Source organism: Sciurus carolinensis, unplaced genomic scaffold, assembly GCF_902686445.1.
Source record: "Sciurus carolinensis unplaced genomic scaffold, mSciCar1.2, whole genome shotgun sequence".
NCBI lineage: Eukaryota > Metazoa > Chordata > Mammalia > Rodentia > Sciuridae > Sciurus > Sciurus carolinensis.
Window position 1 is genome coordinate 901,735 of NW_025920155.1, and position 16,952 is coordinate 918,686.

Consider the following 16,952-nt stretch of genomic DNA (forward strand, 5'->3'; position numbering starts at 1 on the left):
TACCACTGAGCTATGTACTCTCTCCCTTCTTTAGTTTCTTCATAGTCTAATCCCTAAGTGAACATCCCTGTACATGTCTCTTCTTTAATATGTTCTATTAGCTTGTTTCTTAATCTAATAACTCCTCTTTATCTTTTTTTCAAATACCTTGCAATTTATTTGAAGTATGTGTATTATTGTCCTGTGGGCTTTCATGTGGTTTGCATTTTCAATTGATTTATTTTTTTAATTGGTGTATTATAATTATACATAAAAGCAAAATTCATTTTGATATATTCATATGTGTACATGACAGAGTTGGGTTAATTTCATTCTGTTATTCCTTCCCTTTCCCATCCCTCTTCCCCTCTCCTAATTCCCCTTCCCTACTTCACTGTTCTCCCTTCTATTTTCCTGAGATTACCCCTTTTTTAATTGCTTATTTCTTTCTAGATTTTGCATGTAAGAGAAAACATTTGACCTTTGACTTTGTGAGTCTGGCTTATTTCCCTCAGCTAGATGTTCTCCAGTTCCATCCACTTGCCAGCAAATGACATAATTTCATTTATATTTATGGTTAAGTAAAATTAAATTGCATGTATGTAAGTATGTGTGTGTATAGAGATACATAGATAGATAAATGATAGATAGATCACATTTTCTTTATCCAATCTTCTGTTGACAGGCAACTGGAATTATTCCATAACTTGGTTATTGTAAATTGTGCTGCTAAAATATCGGTATGGATGCATGGCTATAATATGCTGATCTTACTTATTTTGGATAAAAACCCAGGAGTAGGATAGTTTGGTCATGGAGTGGGTTCTTTCCTATTCTTTTGAGGAATCTCCATATTGCTTTCCAAAGTGGTTGTACTGTTTTACAGTCCCATCTACAATGTATAACTATACATTTTTCCTCACAACCTCACCAGCATGCATTATTTATATTTTTGATGATTATCATTCTAATTGGAGTCAGACAAAATCTCACTGTAATTTAATTTGCATTTCCCTGATTGCTAAGGCTATTGATGTTTTTTTTTTTTCCATATAGTTGTTGGTCATTTGTATTTCTTCTTTTGAGGATACCTTTAGTTAATTTTTAATCTGTCTATTGATTGGGTTGTTTGATTTCTGTTTTGGTGTTTTTTGAGGTCTCTCTGTATTCTGCATAATAAACTTCTGTTAAAAGAATAACTAGCAAAGATTTCCTCCTGTAGGTGCTCTCTTCATGTTCTTAATTGTTTCCTTTGCTGTGCTGAGGTTTCTTCAATTTAAAGCAATGCCACTTATTGATTCCTGGTTTTATATCTTAGTCTACATTTTTATTTCATTGTTGTGATATATTTTACCATGAATTTCCTTTAAACCAATAATTGCTTACTGATTTGAGTTCAATGTTTTTGGAAGGAACACTTCATAAGTCATATGTTTTCCACTGAGAGGCATACACTGTCCAGGTGTCTTTCATTTCATGATGTAAACATAGTCTCTATTCTCCAGGGCTTGTCTCTCTGGGAGTGGAAGGCAGTGTGAAAGCTTGGCCTGGCCAAGCTGGGCTCCCAGTGCCCTCACCATTCCATGGAGTGACTGAGCCAGCTTCTTTTATTCAATTTCCAACAATCATTTACTATTACATTTTCTGTAAGGACCCTTTCATCTCTAAAGTTCTGTCATTTATACTATGTAAGAATTAATATAAACTCATTTATACAGGCATTCAGTCCAGCACATGACAAATTAAAGTGTTTGATAAATTCTGGGCTTTGACTATTATCATTTTATTAGTAGCAGTATTAATAAATACCTTCTGAAATCCCCAGAGTCAGTTATTCTTCAGTAATAGTGGCTCACTCCTCCTGCCCTCCCCCTTTTGTGTATTTAAAAGTCTTCTTTTCAATACAACTTCTTTCAAAATAACAACAAATGCAAAAATGGGCAAAGACTTTGAAAGGACATTTCTACAAATTAATGACTAACCCATGAGAATATGTTCAATATCATTAGTCATTAGGGAAATGCAAATCAGAACCACAATGAGATATAACCTCACCCTCATCAGGGTAACTATTTTTAAAAATCCAGAAAATATTAAGAGTTGGTGACAATTCAGAGAAATTGGAGCATGTTTACTGCAAGTGAGAATATGAAATGATGGAGCCACTGTTGAAAATGGTATAATCGTTTTTCCCCAAGTTAAACATATAATCCAGCAATTTCATTTCTGGGTATATACACCAAAGTATGAACAGTGGGAATTCAAAGAGATATTTATGTACCCATCTTCATAGCAGCATCAGTCACAATCACGAAAGGTGGAAACAATCCAAGCATCCATGGATGAATGAATGGATAATCAAAACACAGAGTATCATTCAGCTTCAAAAAGGAGGGAATTCCTGTAACATTTCACAACTAAGTTAATCTTGAAACCATTAAGCTAAGTTAAGTCATTCACAAAAAGACAAATACTGATTGATTTTACTTAAGTAATACATCTAGTGTTTGTGGAAACAAACACTATGGAGGTTGCCAGTGATTGAGGAATGGGGAATGAAGAGTTAGTGATTAATGGATTTGGATTTTCCATTTAGGAAAAAGAAAACATTCTAGAGGTAGGTAGCAGTGATGGGTGCACAACAATGTGAATGTAATCAGTGCCACTAAATTATACAGTTAAATGACTAAAATAGTCAATTTTCTGTTATGCATATTTTACTACAATATTTTAAAGAAAGGCAGCTCTTTTCATTTCCCAAAAGGACCCTCCATCCCAAGACACTATGGCCCTGACCTCAGATTTGAAGAAACAACCACTACTGAAAGAGGTAGCAGGGATCCTCCTGCAGACTGCAACTGTAGACAACTGGAGCCAGATTCAGAACTTTGAGGCCAAGCCTGATGATCTTCTCATCTGTACCTATCCTAAAGCAGGTAACTGTGGGACATGGAGATAGCACAGACCTCACCCTGCTAAGTCAGAAAGGGCAACTCCACATAAGTCAGAATTACCCATGATGGAAAACTTGCTCCTTGCTCTTCTAGGATGGGGCTTACCCTTGGAATGCCTGGTATCCCTGGATTACCCAGGAGGGGATGTTGAAGCAGGGAGGTCTGCAGTATAGCAATGTTGGAGGCCCATCTGCTGTGCTCTGCCATGCTCTGCTCTTGGGTGGTTGTGAGCTTTTCCTCTGCTGCTCTGCTCCAAGTAGAGACCCAAAGTCTGTAAGTCTGTCCCACATGGATATACATCTCTCATGGTGAACAGGATCCTGGACTGAGGGGTGGTGGAAATCAACAAATCTTCATGTCCCTTCATCCCTTCCCTCAGGAAACTTCAAGAAGATCATCGAATAGTTTTCTGCTTATTGTCTTTCTCTTATGACCCTCAGGGACAATGTGGATTCAGGAAATTGTGGACATGATTGAACAGGATGCAGATGTGGAGAAGTGCCAGCGAGCCATCATCCAACACTGCCACCCTTTCATTGAGTGGGCTCGGCCTCCCCAGCCCTCTGGTGAGCCCCTCCTTCCTGCCCTATCTCTCTTCTTTCCTTCTCCAGCTCTCCTGTCTCTGTCTTTGCCCTATCTCTTCTGTTTATTCATGTCTTTGATAGCTTTTTCCTATCTCTCTTTCTCTTTTCTCTCCCCTCCATTCCTATATCCATGTGTTTTCTCCTTTTATCTTTCTCTCCTCCTCTTTCTACATATTAGCTAAGATTTTTCTACCAGCAGTGAATCACCAGGTAAGAAGAATGTATGCAAGCAACAGATTCAGCCTTATTTTCATTTTCTGTCCTCCCTCTTGTCCCATGTGACTGTAGAACATACAACTGAAGGCAGAAAACTGTTCATGAGCAACTCATTCCCCACTTCTTTCCATAACATCCTCACAATGACCTGGTTCAACCAGGGTCAAAGCTCCTGATAGTTTACGCACACACACACACACACACACACACACACACACACACACACAATGCACACATACTTCCCTGAGCTTAGCATTGCAGAGATTCATGGAATAGAAACTTGGGAACACAAATAAGTAGAGTTATGAAAAGGAAGCAGTGCAACTCTTGCATGGAAACCTGGAGTTCTTAGAAAATTGCTGGTGGTGTTCTGATAAACCTTTCCAATGCCTTAAGAAATGAAGTTCCTTGTCTGATTGATATGCATAAGAACTTGTGACTTGGTCCAGGGTGTATGTCCAAGTCAGGATGTCTTCGAGGTCCTTTTGGCCCCCTTGATCCATGTGACAATGTAGGTGACACTAACTTTGCAACCCAAAGACTGATGTTCTTCTCTTAAAATCTGTGGGTTGCTGACACCATACACAGGGTAACCTCTGTTTGCCTAACTGGGATCCACTCCACGTGCAATCAAGATCCTCCATTTTCTTCATCTCTGATTCTGACTCCAGATTATGATAAATCTAGGCAACTGGGGTTCAAATCCTGAGTATGTTACTTATCCCATGACTTTTAGCAAGTTATTTAACCTCTCTCTTACAATTTCCCTCAGCTACAAAATAGCCACAGAATTTAGCACCTACCTCAATTTGTGGCGAGGACTAAGTGAGTTAATATATTTAAAAAGCTTGAAACAGAACCTGTCATACATAAGATAGTATCTCAGTGTTAAGTATTATTACAACTACCTCTCCAGAATGTATCCCTTGACTCATGATACCATCTGGTTCTTGGAGCTTCCAAACCAACTTTTTAATTTGTTTCTACATCCTGTCCCAGTCACCTTTGTTTAATCTCTGACAATTTAGGAGATTAAAGAGAGAGAGAATCCTTAGCAAGATTTCTAATGAGGTTTCTTGGCAGTAGGGAGCAGAATGTCCCAGTGCTAAGTCAGAAAAAAAGCAAAATAGAACCTCCCTTGGGTCAACCCCAGCAGCTGTAGAATTTTTAGGAAGCATGGTAACTAATCACCCAGTTTGGCATGTCATATAGAAGCCATGATGGTTCTTTATATGAATCAAGGTGCTGTGAGTTCAAGGAGTAGCAAACAGTCTCTGGTTTTGTGGTCTTCCCAGTCACAGGCAGATGGATACTCAGTGGAGACTCACCTGTGAATTGGACAGTCTCTGCCCACAGAGGTGACATGTACTCCTGAAAGGAGGAGGGTAACTGATGACATGGACTCATGCACATGAGTCAAGGGTCAAATCAACCTCTGAAGTGGATGGGCACCACTAGACAATGAATCAACTAGTCAGTCTCCTTCCCAAGCCCCTTCCACCCTGTGACCAAATCCCAGTATAGAGACATTTCACAACGAAAGCATACAGTCTAAAAGGAATAGATTTGGGAAGACTGAAAACATATGTGTACATGTGTGTGAACTACATACAGCTGAAATCTAGGAGAAACCCACTGAGTTCAACAAACACTAATCATGGGTCCTGATCTGCTCAGAAGAAGTCAAACGTCCACTGACCCTCAGGAAGTTATGGTTCCAGGGAAGAGACAAATGCAGACGATATGTATGTCACGAGCAGTGGAGGTTAGCATGGAATGCTATGGGAAGAATGAGGGGAACATGGCCAAAGAACACACCTGGAGGGGAACCAGAATGATCAGCTGTCACTGTCCTCTCTCTTCTATCTTATAAGCTCGTTGAAGACAAGAACTATTTAACTATTAACTATTAGCATTTAACTTTGTACTCCCTGAGGCTATTTCCACAATACTAGCTGAACTATTTCTCTCACAAAAACACATGATATATGGCTCAAATCCCAGAGCTAGGACCTCAGTGCACATGATGAAAGCCAAAAATGACTGACTCCATGTGGCCCCTGCTCCCTGCCAATGAAGTGGAAATGGGCTCCCTAGCCTGAGGTGTGCCCTTGTCCTTGCACCCTGTGCTTCCCAACCCAGGCTCTGAACAACCAGGGAAGTGTCCTGGGGAGGCGTGAAATAACCAGCAGGATTCCCTGGAGCACTGAGAAGAGGTAGAGGAGAAAATGTAAATGAAGCTCTGGTGACTTATTTATGTAAGGCCACAACCCCACAGAAGCTCTCTCTCCTGCAGGGGCTCTTTGGAAGAAGAGTTATGAAACTCTTGAAGTTGGGCCAAATCCACCAGGAGGACTGGTTCAGGAGGAGGAGTTGTGCTGTCCGACTGTCACTGGGGGAGGTAGGAGTGATGACTAAATATAGGCTTCCCAGTTAGAAGATGGTATTAAATTAGGCATGGTAGGAGAAAATTGAGAGCCACACATACAGGAAAGAAATAAACAAGCCTGTAGGGCTGACTTCCTGGCAGATTGCCTGGGTCTTGCTCCCCAGGTGGGAACTGACAGTCCAACCACCTGTATCCTTCCTTCCTGCCTTCATGTTATGCACCTGGTCAGTCATACTCATTCTTCCAAAACCTCTTCAGGCATTTCCATTTCTGGGGATACAGTAGTTTGGACATTACAAGGACCTCTTAGGACCTCTTCTTTTAGGAGATATCTATAAATTCAAATTAAAGCACCACATATGTGCTTTCACATATATAACTAGGGTTACAAGAAAACAGGGGATGACATAGGGACCAAGTGAAGAGGGAGCTACAAGAAGGGCAGGGGCAGATGAAAGTTTAGATGACAGCTAAAAGGCAGGTGCAATATCAATACCAGGGGAAGAAAGAGTTCTCAATACAACATTACAAAACAAAGCGGAAATCAACTCCATGACTTAGAAAAAATATATGGGGTAGAATTAAACCCATAAACCTCAATAGAGATGAAGTCAGGAAGGAAGACACATGTCCTCTCTACAGGGGCCTGGAGCAGTGGGGCCCATGTGAACAGAGGGGCCGAGTTTGAGCAGGAGACCAAACAGGACCTGAGGAAAGAGATGAAAGGCAGGACAAGTTTTAAAGTTCCTACTAAGAAGTATGACTTTAAAGGCCTCTAAAAGTGGTTTTTAAGACTTTCTTTTTAGTACTAGAATGCTCTCTTATTTAAAAAAAATTGTTGGAACTATATGATCCAGCAATTTCACTTCTAGGCAAATATCTAAAAGAATTGAAAACAGGGACTGTAACAGAGTTTATAGCAGCACTAGTCACAATAATCAAGAGGTAGGAGCAACCTAAGTGTGCACTAACAGATGACAGGATAAAGAAAATGTAGTATACATATACAATGCAGCACAATTCTGACACATGCTATAACATGATGAACACGGAAGACATGTTAAGTGAAATACACTAGATGTAAAAAGACAAATACTGTGATCCCACTTATGGAATATTTAAAGTAGTCAAATACAAAGAGACAGGGAGGAGAACTACAGTTGCCAGAGACTTGGAGAAGAATTGTGGAGTAAGTTTTAAAGGGCACAGAGATTCAGTTTGGGGAAATAAAAATGTTCAGGAGATGGATAGTTATACAGCAATGAAAACATACTTAAAGTCACTGATATGTACACTTTGAAATGGTTTAGATGGGTTTGGAGTGTAGCTTAGTGGTAGAACATGTGCCCAGCATGCCCAGGGTCCTGGGTTCAACCCAAGGCATACACACAAAAAGGTTAATATGGTTGTTGTATTTTATCATAATTTCCTAAAATGTTATTGGAGATTCCCATAAATAAAATTGAGATGATCAGAGTGTTAAAGTCAATGTTAATGCTAATGCTAAAGTGAAAGTTTGGGAAGAAAGTGTGAAGAACTGTGGAGATGAGAGATCATGCCAGGCTTCAAAGCAGAACTGTTCCTCAATCATAGTTGCTCAAAAGCAGCCATGATTTAAAGGCACTAGGTCTGCATGCTTCAGGGTGAAACAAGAATGTCAGCTCCAGACCTGACTCCTCCCTTTTGAAGGGCTCCGTACCCATTCTCTTTCCTAGTAGAGAGACTCCCTACTCCTCAAAGCCAGCAGAACAACCATTCCCAAAAAGATTACCCAATAACATGGTTTATAGCGTGGAGAGAAGTTTGCACTCAGAACAATATTCCTAGCATCACAATTTTTAAAAGGCAAAATATGATTTACAGGTGTGCCCAGGACAAAGGACAAGAAGGACAGAGAGGCATCATTTCCACAGATTCCTTCCTGATCCAGGTTCATCCTTGAAAAACAGGCACTGAGAGAAGAGGACCTAGCTTCTCAGTGGACTTGAAGGTGCTTAGACTACAGGCTTCAAACAGGAGACCTGATCACTTGCCAGACCTCACACTATGCAAAATGGGAGTTTGTGTGAAAGGCTACTTCTAGGCATAACTTCCTGCTGCACATTTAAAGTAGAATGTTATGTTATATCATTTTTTATTTCTTTATTTTAGAAATACCCTCCTTTCTGTGGTCAGCTTTCCTGACCCTTCATGGAGATGAATCTTTACCCATCAGATACAAGTCAGTGTCCAAATTCAAGTGTGCCTCTTAACAACATCAATTCACTCCAGATCCTTAGAGCACTTTTGAGTCTCAGCATTAACTCCTTTGACTCTCCACTGGTGATTTAGATAAGTCTCTGACTGCTACACTAGAGTTGAAACTCCTTAGATAGAAGTTTTTTGTTTTCTTTGTTGCCTTTTCCTGTAACCTCAAGTTTGAAACAATATTTCATAGAGCAAATATCCAATAAGGTGTATAAATGAAAGAGTAGAAATCATGACTCACATGCCAGCAAATATCTATGGTTTTAGAGATAAAGAAAAGTGATTGGGGCATAGACCAGTCACAGGGGTTGGCTCTGACTGGCTGGGAGGTGAGAGCCCTGCTCTCTGGTACTGATGGGTTCCATCTCAACAAGATATAATTGTCTCTCTCCTTATCTTTGAAGTGAGAGAATAGGTTAACTCAAAGTTCCCTTATAGCACTCAGGTTGTCATTCTACAAAAGTGAATGTAATATCAATAATCTGTGAAATCCCAAAAGAAAGTCAAGAAAAAAACAGAGAGACAAGTGGGTAATGGAATATTCTGGACAGAGTCTAGAACTTAAGGTCTCCACACAGTGCGTACACCATACAGATGTATTCTCTTGAGTTATTTTAAAGGTGTGGATAAAGCCAATGAGATGCCTGCTCCATGGATACTAAGAACTCACCTTCCTACTCAGTTATTGCCACCATCTTTCTGGGAAAACAACTGTAAGATAGGATTACTTCATCCCCCTAGGGGCAGGGGGAGAGGAAGTCCACCCAAAGTGAGGCCTCCAGACCCTAATTCAGAACTTCCTCCTCCATATCTTTACCTCTACTCTACTTCTGAAGGGTTGACAGCTTATCAACAGTAAGGAAAAATGCAAAGTTCTATACTCAGCAGGATATTCACTTGAACAGTTTCAAACAATACTTGAAGGTAGAAGCTATACTAAATTGCTAGAGAGGATGAGACATGGGGAGGCATGAGCATCCACTGCTCTGAAGAGCAAGACTGGCTGTGAAAGGAGGAGGGGTAACAGAGGCCACAGGCTGGGTCATGGGGAGGGAGGAAAGGGGGATAAAAAAACTTTGCAAATTGTTCAAAAGGGAAAATTGATGGACAAATGGAGCAATGTTCTTGAGTAGGCACTTGCCCACAGTCTCTGGGATCCTTGTTTTATTCATTCTCATACTTTATTTATCATGTACATCAGAGTCTGGTAAATTTCTGTCACAATAGAGGCAGGAAAATATGATTGTTGAATCTATAAAAGATAAGAACTGTGTAACCAAGGGGAGAAAAGAGCTCAAATTAAATATTTAACCTTGCTAAGAAAATAGGGCATTGTTTTCTCAGAGGTGGAAATGAAGAGGTGGGAATGACTAAGAATAATTTCTTATTATTATAAGTCATAATTTCTGTATGACAGGTGTGCAGGTGGCGGGACTCACATCAAATGGCATGACTCCCTTTTGGTAAAACTGAGTAAGGGGTGAGAACTTTTGATTCCAGGATGATGGTAGACCAGATATCCTGAAAACATTTGCATGCAACACCAATGAATGCTTTAAGACATAGGAAAATTTCCTTTTAAAATGCCTAACTGTGGGCTGGGGAGATAGCTCAGTTGGTAGAGTGCTTGCCTTGTAAGCACAAGGCCCTGGGTTCGATCCCCAGCACCCCCCCCCAAAAAAAAAATGCCTAACTGAGATAGTTTAAAAAGTAAGGAAAGTCCCTAAGTTCTAAAAATGTGGGAAGTAAAACTCAAGAGAAGTTAATTAGGCCTGGATATGTCCTGGGGGAAATTTAAAGACTTGGCTAATCCAGAAACTTGAGTTTTAATGGTTGCAAAGGCACAAGGCCAAAGCACAAGGTATAAGGAACCAGAAGGAGAAGAAGCTGGGACACTGAAAGGTTGAATCCTCAATGGGTGAGTGTAGAAGGTGAAGGGAGACCCCAGGGAGAAGACGCCAGGGAGCCTGTCTTGAGAAGGCTCCCAACTCCCATGAGAATGTGTGGCATAGCCCTTCTTTCCCAACACTTTGAGATTCCATTTGTCCTTCCTTTTATTATTCAAGAAAATACAAGTTGACTAATCAGCATAAAATAAACCCTACTGCCAGTGTCCCCAGGATGCCTGGCAGGAGCACTGCCTGGAGAAATACAGTTTCTGTCCAGGCCCCATGAGATTCTCACCTGAGCTCACCATCCCACATTACAAAATACAGAAATGGCCAGGTTACTGGGATAGAGATAGATGACAGATGATAGATAGATAGATAGATGATAGATAGATAGATAGATAGATAGATAGATAGATAACAAGCAGCAGAGTTAGAACCTAAGAACATTAAGTAACAATTTATCAAGTACAGAAATGAGAGAAGAGGACTGAGGATAGTGTTAAGGTGTTTGCCTAGCATACAAGGTCCTGGTTTCAATGACAAGCAATGGAAAGAAAAAACAGAAAGAGAAGAGAAGAGAGAAAGAAGAAAAGAAGGAAAGGAGGAAGGAAGAAAGAATAAGTTGTGTAAAAAAATCAAAGATTTAATCAAAATTAAGTACAGGAATAAGATATAATTAGAAACAGAAATATTTTTAAATGGGGTTTATACAACTGAATATATATCATTTATTGAATTTTAAAACTCAACAATAGGCTAATATGCAGTATAAATACAGATAAATATAGAATTCATTAACTTAGGGAATGGATGAAGGTTTGAGGAGAGGGAAGAGTGACTGAAGGTCAGAAATATGAGATGAGACTCACAAACTGGCAAGCAACAAGGAAGTGAAAGACAACTGAGGTTAAAAGGCTTAAGAATTCAGGTGCTTTTTTAAAAAATCAACATTTTAAAAACTTGTTCATTGGTGCTTGGCAGTGTGGTAAGTTAGAGAAGATGGGTACTGAACTTAGACAACAGTGGTACAGGAACCAATTTTGCAAGCAGGGCTTCTCAATTTCAGCATTTATTTTATAATTTTTTGCTTAAGACACATGGGATTTGTCTAATTGGGTATGATAAGTAATGCAGACATGGAAATGAACTGTCAAGAAGAGAGTTTTGTGCTCATAGTTTCCTAGAAACAGGAGCACAGCATGCTACATAGAGCCATATGGAGAAGTGCCAGGGTCAGGCAGGAAGCAGAGAGATGAGAGAAAAATACATTATTGTAGTTTCTGCAGGATGGGGACAGCAGATGCAAGGTAGGCAGGCTTGGGGTTGGTGGTTTGAACAATTTTAGCAGACTCTGAGGCATTGTGCTGTGTCTAATTGTTTGGTACCTGGTCCTGTGTTGAGTGGGCAGGTGGAAAGTGGTTCAGAGTATGAGAGCTTCCTAAAGGAGGTGGTGGAGCTGTGGGTTCTGAATTTGTTGGTTGTATATATACTACCATTAGGAATTAGCTACTCCTGAAAAAGAAAAGTCCCCTAAAAACAGGAAGGTTCCAAGCTGCCAAAAAATCATAATAGAGAATATAAAAGATGTTTTAATACAAATAAATATACACTACTGACATTTTGAGCCAGATAATTCTTTTCTGTGGGTGGGAGCAGGACTCTCTCTTGTATTGTGGAGGGTTGTGCAGCATCCCTGGTCTTCACTCACTAGATGCCAGCATCACTGTCCCCAGTGTCACAACTAAAAATGTCTCTAGTGATTGATAAATGTCTTCTAGTGGGAAAAATTATTGCTGATTGTGAAGCACTGCTTTAAGGTAAAAATCAGCACAGCACTGAAATAACTGTGCATGGATCCTGGGTGGCTAGTTGAGAGACCACTTTGGAGTTGATACAAAGTAAGTTTATCTACCTATCTCATTTTATCATAATGAGACAAAACTTGGTTAAAGGAAAGGTTGTGAAGAGGAGGATGTGAAGTTGTGGTTAAAGTGAAACCTAAACCAATGCTTTGTAGGGGCAGAGTTGAAGTGATTAGAGAAATAAATAATAAAGTTGGAGATGCCAGAAGGAAGATATAACTATTTTCTTGTTCCACAGTCTAAACTCAAACCATGAAGCTATCCTGATTTACCAGGAAACCAAGATGAGGTTGTTAGAAGGCTCATCCACCTGCATGTGGCATTTTTTTTTTTAGTAACATGACAGTTCAAACTTTCTAAAGAAGGATTTTGCCCCTGCTACCAAGTGGGAAATCAGGAATCAGGCTATTGATTAAAGAATTAATAGGACCAGGTTGGAAACAGAGCATAATTGTCACAGAAGCATAGAGAGTGGGCAGGGAGGTTACAAAGCCAAGTCACATTGCCAGCTCAGAAAAGCTAAGCAGGTGTGTGCAGACATTCTCACACACTCACTTGAAGACTAAATCCAAGTGAGTTCTGTGAAAATCCATTTTTATACCATTCTTCATCCATCTGCATCCTTACCCTAAAGTTTCTTTATGTAGCTCGAAATGCCAAAGACTGTATGGTTTCCTACTACTACTTCCTAAGGATGAATCAAGTGCTACCTGACCCTGGCACCTGGGAAGAGTATTTTGAAGCCTTCATTGATGGAAAAGGTAAAAAGAAGATGCTTCACAAACCTGTATTCCCATTCTAGTGAGACTGACTCCAGAGAATCAGACATACATTTGACACTTTAGAACTTTATGTGCCTCTTTAGGTAAGTCCTGCCAAGGACTGGGACCAGGTGGAGCAGCTTGGCCACTTTTCTACTATAGACCCACAGTCCTCAGCAAATATCTCCCACCTGATCTGAAAGCCTTTATTCCAGGTCACATGTGCTGCAGAGGCACTCCCATTCCAAAGGGTATCCCTGTCTCAGTGAGGGCACACATGTTTGTACCATGATGACTCTTTAGGTAGCAAATAAATCCAAGCATATCCCCGTCCACATGACCCACAAAATCAAACAGATCAGGACCCTAAGGAGGTATCTGATCCAGAGTTTGTCCACTCTCTTCAGTGCACTTCAGATCAATGAACCACTGACCCTCAGATGGTTTTGTACCATCTCTATGTAGACTGCTCTTTTTGTCTCTTCCAGTGGATTGGGGTTCCTGGTTTGACCATGTGAAAGGATGGTGGGAGAAGAAAGACAGATATCAGGTTCTCTTCCTCTTCTATGAGGACATAAAAAAGGTAAGTAAAGAACCACTTCAGACACAGGGTCAGAGAAACCTGAAGTTGTTCAGAGCTGTACTTCTGAGAAGAAAGTCTGGAAGGAAGGAATGATATCTCTCTGCCACTCTCCTTCATTTCAGTCCTATGTCACCCTCACCACAGGACCCAAAACATGAAATTCAGAAGGTGGCACAGTTCATGGGAAAGAACTTGGATGAAACTGTGCTGGATAAAATTGTCCAGGAGACATCATTTGAGAAAATGAAGGAAAATCCCATGACAAATCGTTCTACAGTTCCCAAATCTATCCTGGACCAGTCCATCTCCCCCTTCATAAGAAAAGGTGTGTGGGGCCTCTTTATCAAATGATTAGCTTGTCTAGTAACATTACCAAGATGATATTGGGTTTCATTAATTTCAAAGAAACACACTGACTACTCATTGTCGACTCTAGTAAGGCTGGGTACTTGATCTTATTGTAGAAGACAGAGTTTTACAAACAGCAAAGGAAATGCAATCTTGTAAATGACTAAGGGCAGGAGCCACTGTTGATTCAGAATCCACAGGGAGCCCTGAACCTGAGCATCTGAGACCTCAGCAGCAGGAGGTCACAGTTCTTGCTCTAAGATTCCATCACTTAAAAGGCTCAGCTACTGTCCACATCTAGGCATGTCTTCTGTTATGACCAGTGTCCTGTCTTTTTGCCCATTGTGCCTTTATCCTACCTATACTATAGCTTCTACTGCCTCAATTTCTGCTCATACCTTGGTCTTGACCATGACCCAAACCTGCCCTACATCATGATTTTCAACTGCAACTACTGCTGAGAACTGCCTCCTCTTAGTTATTTCTTGCTTCTAGTTCTCAAAAGAGGGATTCTAATTGGTTCAGCTTATAATTTTCAAGGAAAAAAACTTCATAATTTTTAAGAAACAATACATTAAAATTGTTTAAAGTTAAATCAATTCAATACTATCTCTTTAAAGAAAATCTCCACCAAATTCCACTGCCCAAAAGTCCTTTTGCTCTGTTTCATAATCATACTCTTTTCTTTTCTTACAACAGTTGAACTATGGTGTGCATACTTGTGCATGCTGTTTTGTGATGTCTTTTCTTCCTCCCCCTTTTTTTGGTAAGCAACTGAAATTATTTCATTGCACTTTTCTATCTAAGAGTACTTGATGCTTCAGAAACAAATCAAATGATTCCATATCTTTTCACATAATGGTGGTGATTTGACAAATAGCCCTTCTTCGGGCCCTTATATACCCACTTTCTATACACACTTTTCCTTCGGTCTCGTACTAACACAGAGATATGTATACCATATGTAGCTATCCTATACAAATTTGCCTACCAGAATGTGAGGCAGCCTTTCAGAGCAAGGCATATAGATCCAATTCCCTCACTGCTTTTTAAAAGTCCCAGGTTATACCAAAGTGGCATAACAACTCATAATTCACCCAACTGTGAATAGACCCTTCAGTTATCATTGCCTTCAGTTTTCATTATGAATAATGTTACAGTGAAAATTCTGTGCATGTGTTCTTATTTCCTGATGCTTTTCTGTTACATAATTTTTTGGAAGAGACATTGGTGGGACAAAGAATATTTCCTAATCTAAAATTATTTTAATTACTGCTATGTGAAAATAGTATCTCATTCTAGCTGATTTCAAATTATTTATGTTACTGTATAATCTACATTGATCTTAAGAACACGGTTTAATAAACTTTGATAAATATATGTAGCCATACATCCAGAACCCCAATCAAGATATCAGACATTTTCATTACCCCAGAAGGGACCCTCTCATGTCCTGTTTTGATCAATCTGTACCTGCAGAGACAACTGCTATTCTCATATCCATCCTACAGATTGATTATACTTGTTCTTGAATGTCATATGCATGGAACCACACAGTATACTTTCTTTTATCTGGGGCCTTTGGTCAACATAACATCTTGAGATTCCTTCAGGTGGTGTATTTCCATAGTTCATTTATTAATTGATTTATTTTTGTCTCTAAAGTGACCAATGTGTGAGTATACCACAGGTGGGCTGGGTCATGCCAGGTCACCAGCTCCTGGTACCAGTTGTGATTAGATTTAGAAGCCCATTCTTCTGCACAGAGTCCCATAGGGCTGCTTCTCATAGCAGATAGCTGCAGATGGAAGGGAATCCATTGATGGCAATTGGATAAGTCAGGCTATGGACAAGCCAAGCCTAATGTGGGTGCCTCACTGCTTAACTCGGGGCTACTCAACCTGTCAATAAGATAATGACATGCCTCTCTGGTTTCCATCTTCTAGGAACTGTGGGGGATTGGAAAAACCACTTCACAGTGGCCCAGAATGAAAATTTTGATGAAATCTATAAGAAGAAGATGGAAGGAATTACCATAAACTTCTGCCTGGAACTCTGAGCAGGTAGTAAAGAAAAGGGTGGAAGACAAGAACACAAATGCTATCTTCAGTTCTCTGCTGCAGTCAAACAAATCTCTGAAAGCACATTGTGAGTGTTCATGATTATGGTACAAACCATGTTTGTGATTATGAACAGTATATCACAACTTTGCCAAAAGGATCATGTCTAATGCCTATTTTCTCCTCTATTTTCCAAAGTAAGAATAAGACATCTTAATAAACTAGGTAAAATATAAGAATTAAATACTATAAGGATGTTTTAATCCCCATTCTTTTGGGAAGTGTATTCATTTTCTAGACTGTAATATAACAACACCTGAAGAACAAGTAGACAAATATTAGATAAAATATACACTAACATCATGAAATTTCTGATGTCTTACCTAACCACTTAGGGAACACTGGTCTGGGATCAGTCCTGGGGTTCTTCCTGGTCATAATGGGAAGGGATATAAGGCCAGTGCAGCCAGTACCAAAAAAAAAATATTTTCTAAGCACCCTGACTGTAAGCAGGGAATGGTCACAGAGTAAATATTGAACATCCAAAACCAAATTAAGAGACACCTGGTGCTAGGTCATTTAGCAAACAAAAAACATGAGGGTGGTATTTGTGAGCCCAGGTTGGATCCTGGTAAAGGCAGAAAGTACACAACTGGTGTCAACAATGTCAGTCCAGGTGTGGTGCTAAACTTGGAGACTCCTGGACCTGAGCTTCACTGCTGTACACTCTGGGGGACACTTTCTAACCGAGTTAGGTGTCCTTTTTACCCAGTTCCTATATTTTCCCCCATTGCTCTGCATTTACTCATCCATTTACTTATCTGTATGTCCCACTACATTGTAAACCCCTTGGGGTTCAGTTCCATGTCGTATTCACCATTTTACTTCCAGTGCCTAATGAGCTTAGCATATGCCAATAAAAACTTGTTGCATGAGCAAATGAAAGCACAGATTACAGGAAGGTAGGCACATTTAAAGTTACTAAGTCCCAACTTTGACCCTTTCCTTTAAGACCCAAATCATAGGGTGCACTAAGCCAAATAAATTATGGATTTCTTTTAATCACTGCTAAAGTTT

The 16,952-nt window shown here is 39.9% G+C and overlaps 1 protein-coding gene and 1 non-coding gene across 3 annotated transcripts; both read left to right on the forward strand.

The window, feature by feature from the left end:
- Positions 1–2,764: 2,764 nt before the first annotated feature.
- LOC124974591 (sulfotransferase 1C2-like) lies at positions 2,765–15,874 on the forward strand. Of its 2 annotated transcripts, none has more exons than XM_047537748.1 (7): positions 2,765–2,915; positions 3,374–3,499; positions 8,990–9,091; positions 12,762–12,884; positions 13,373–13,467; positions 13,612–13,792; positions 15,762–15,874. In XM_047537748.1, the coding sequence occupies exons 1-7, from the start codon at positions 2,765–2,767 to the stop codon at positions 15,872–15,874; spliced, it is 891 nt and encodes a 296-aa protein (XP_047393704.1). The 2 variants fall into 2 exon arrangements, with proteins under 2 accessions (XP_047393704.1, XP_047393705.1); XM_047537749.1 differs by having other exon boundaries at positions 8,990–9,084; positions 12,755–12,884.
- On the forward strand, positions 9,970–10,046 carry Trnat-ugu (transfer RNA threonine (anticodon UGU)). The gene has a single exon. It is a non-coding gene; the product is annotated as a tRNA-Thr (tRNA).
- Positions 15,875–16,952: the final 1,078 nt, after the last annotated feature.

What these genes read in the sequence shown, in the direction of transcription:
- LOC124974591 (XM_047537748.1), top strand. Translation starts at nt 2,765, where the DNA reads ATGGCCCTGACCTCAGATTTGAAGAAACAACCACTACTGAAAGAGGTA. An exon ending in TCGGCCTCCCCAGCCCTCTG is followed by an intron (nt 3,500 to 8,989) that starts GTGAGCCCCTCC and finishes GTTATTTTAAAG; the next exon opens with GTGTGGATAAAGCCAATGAG. An exon ending in AGCCTTCATTGATGGAAAAG is followed by an intron (nt 12,885 to 13,372) that starts GTAAAAAGAAGA and finishes TGTCTCTTCCAG; the next exon opens with TGGATTGGGGTTCCTGGTTT.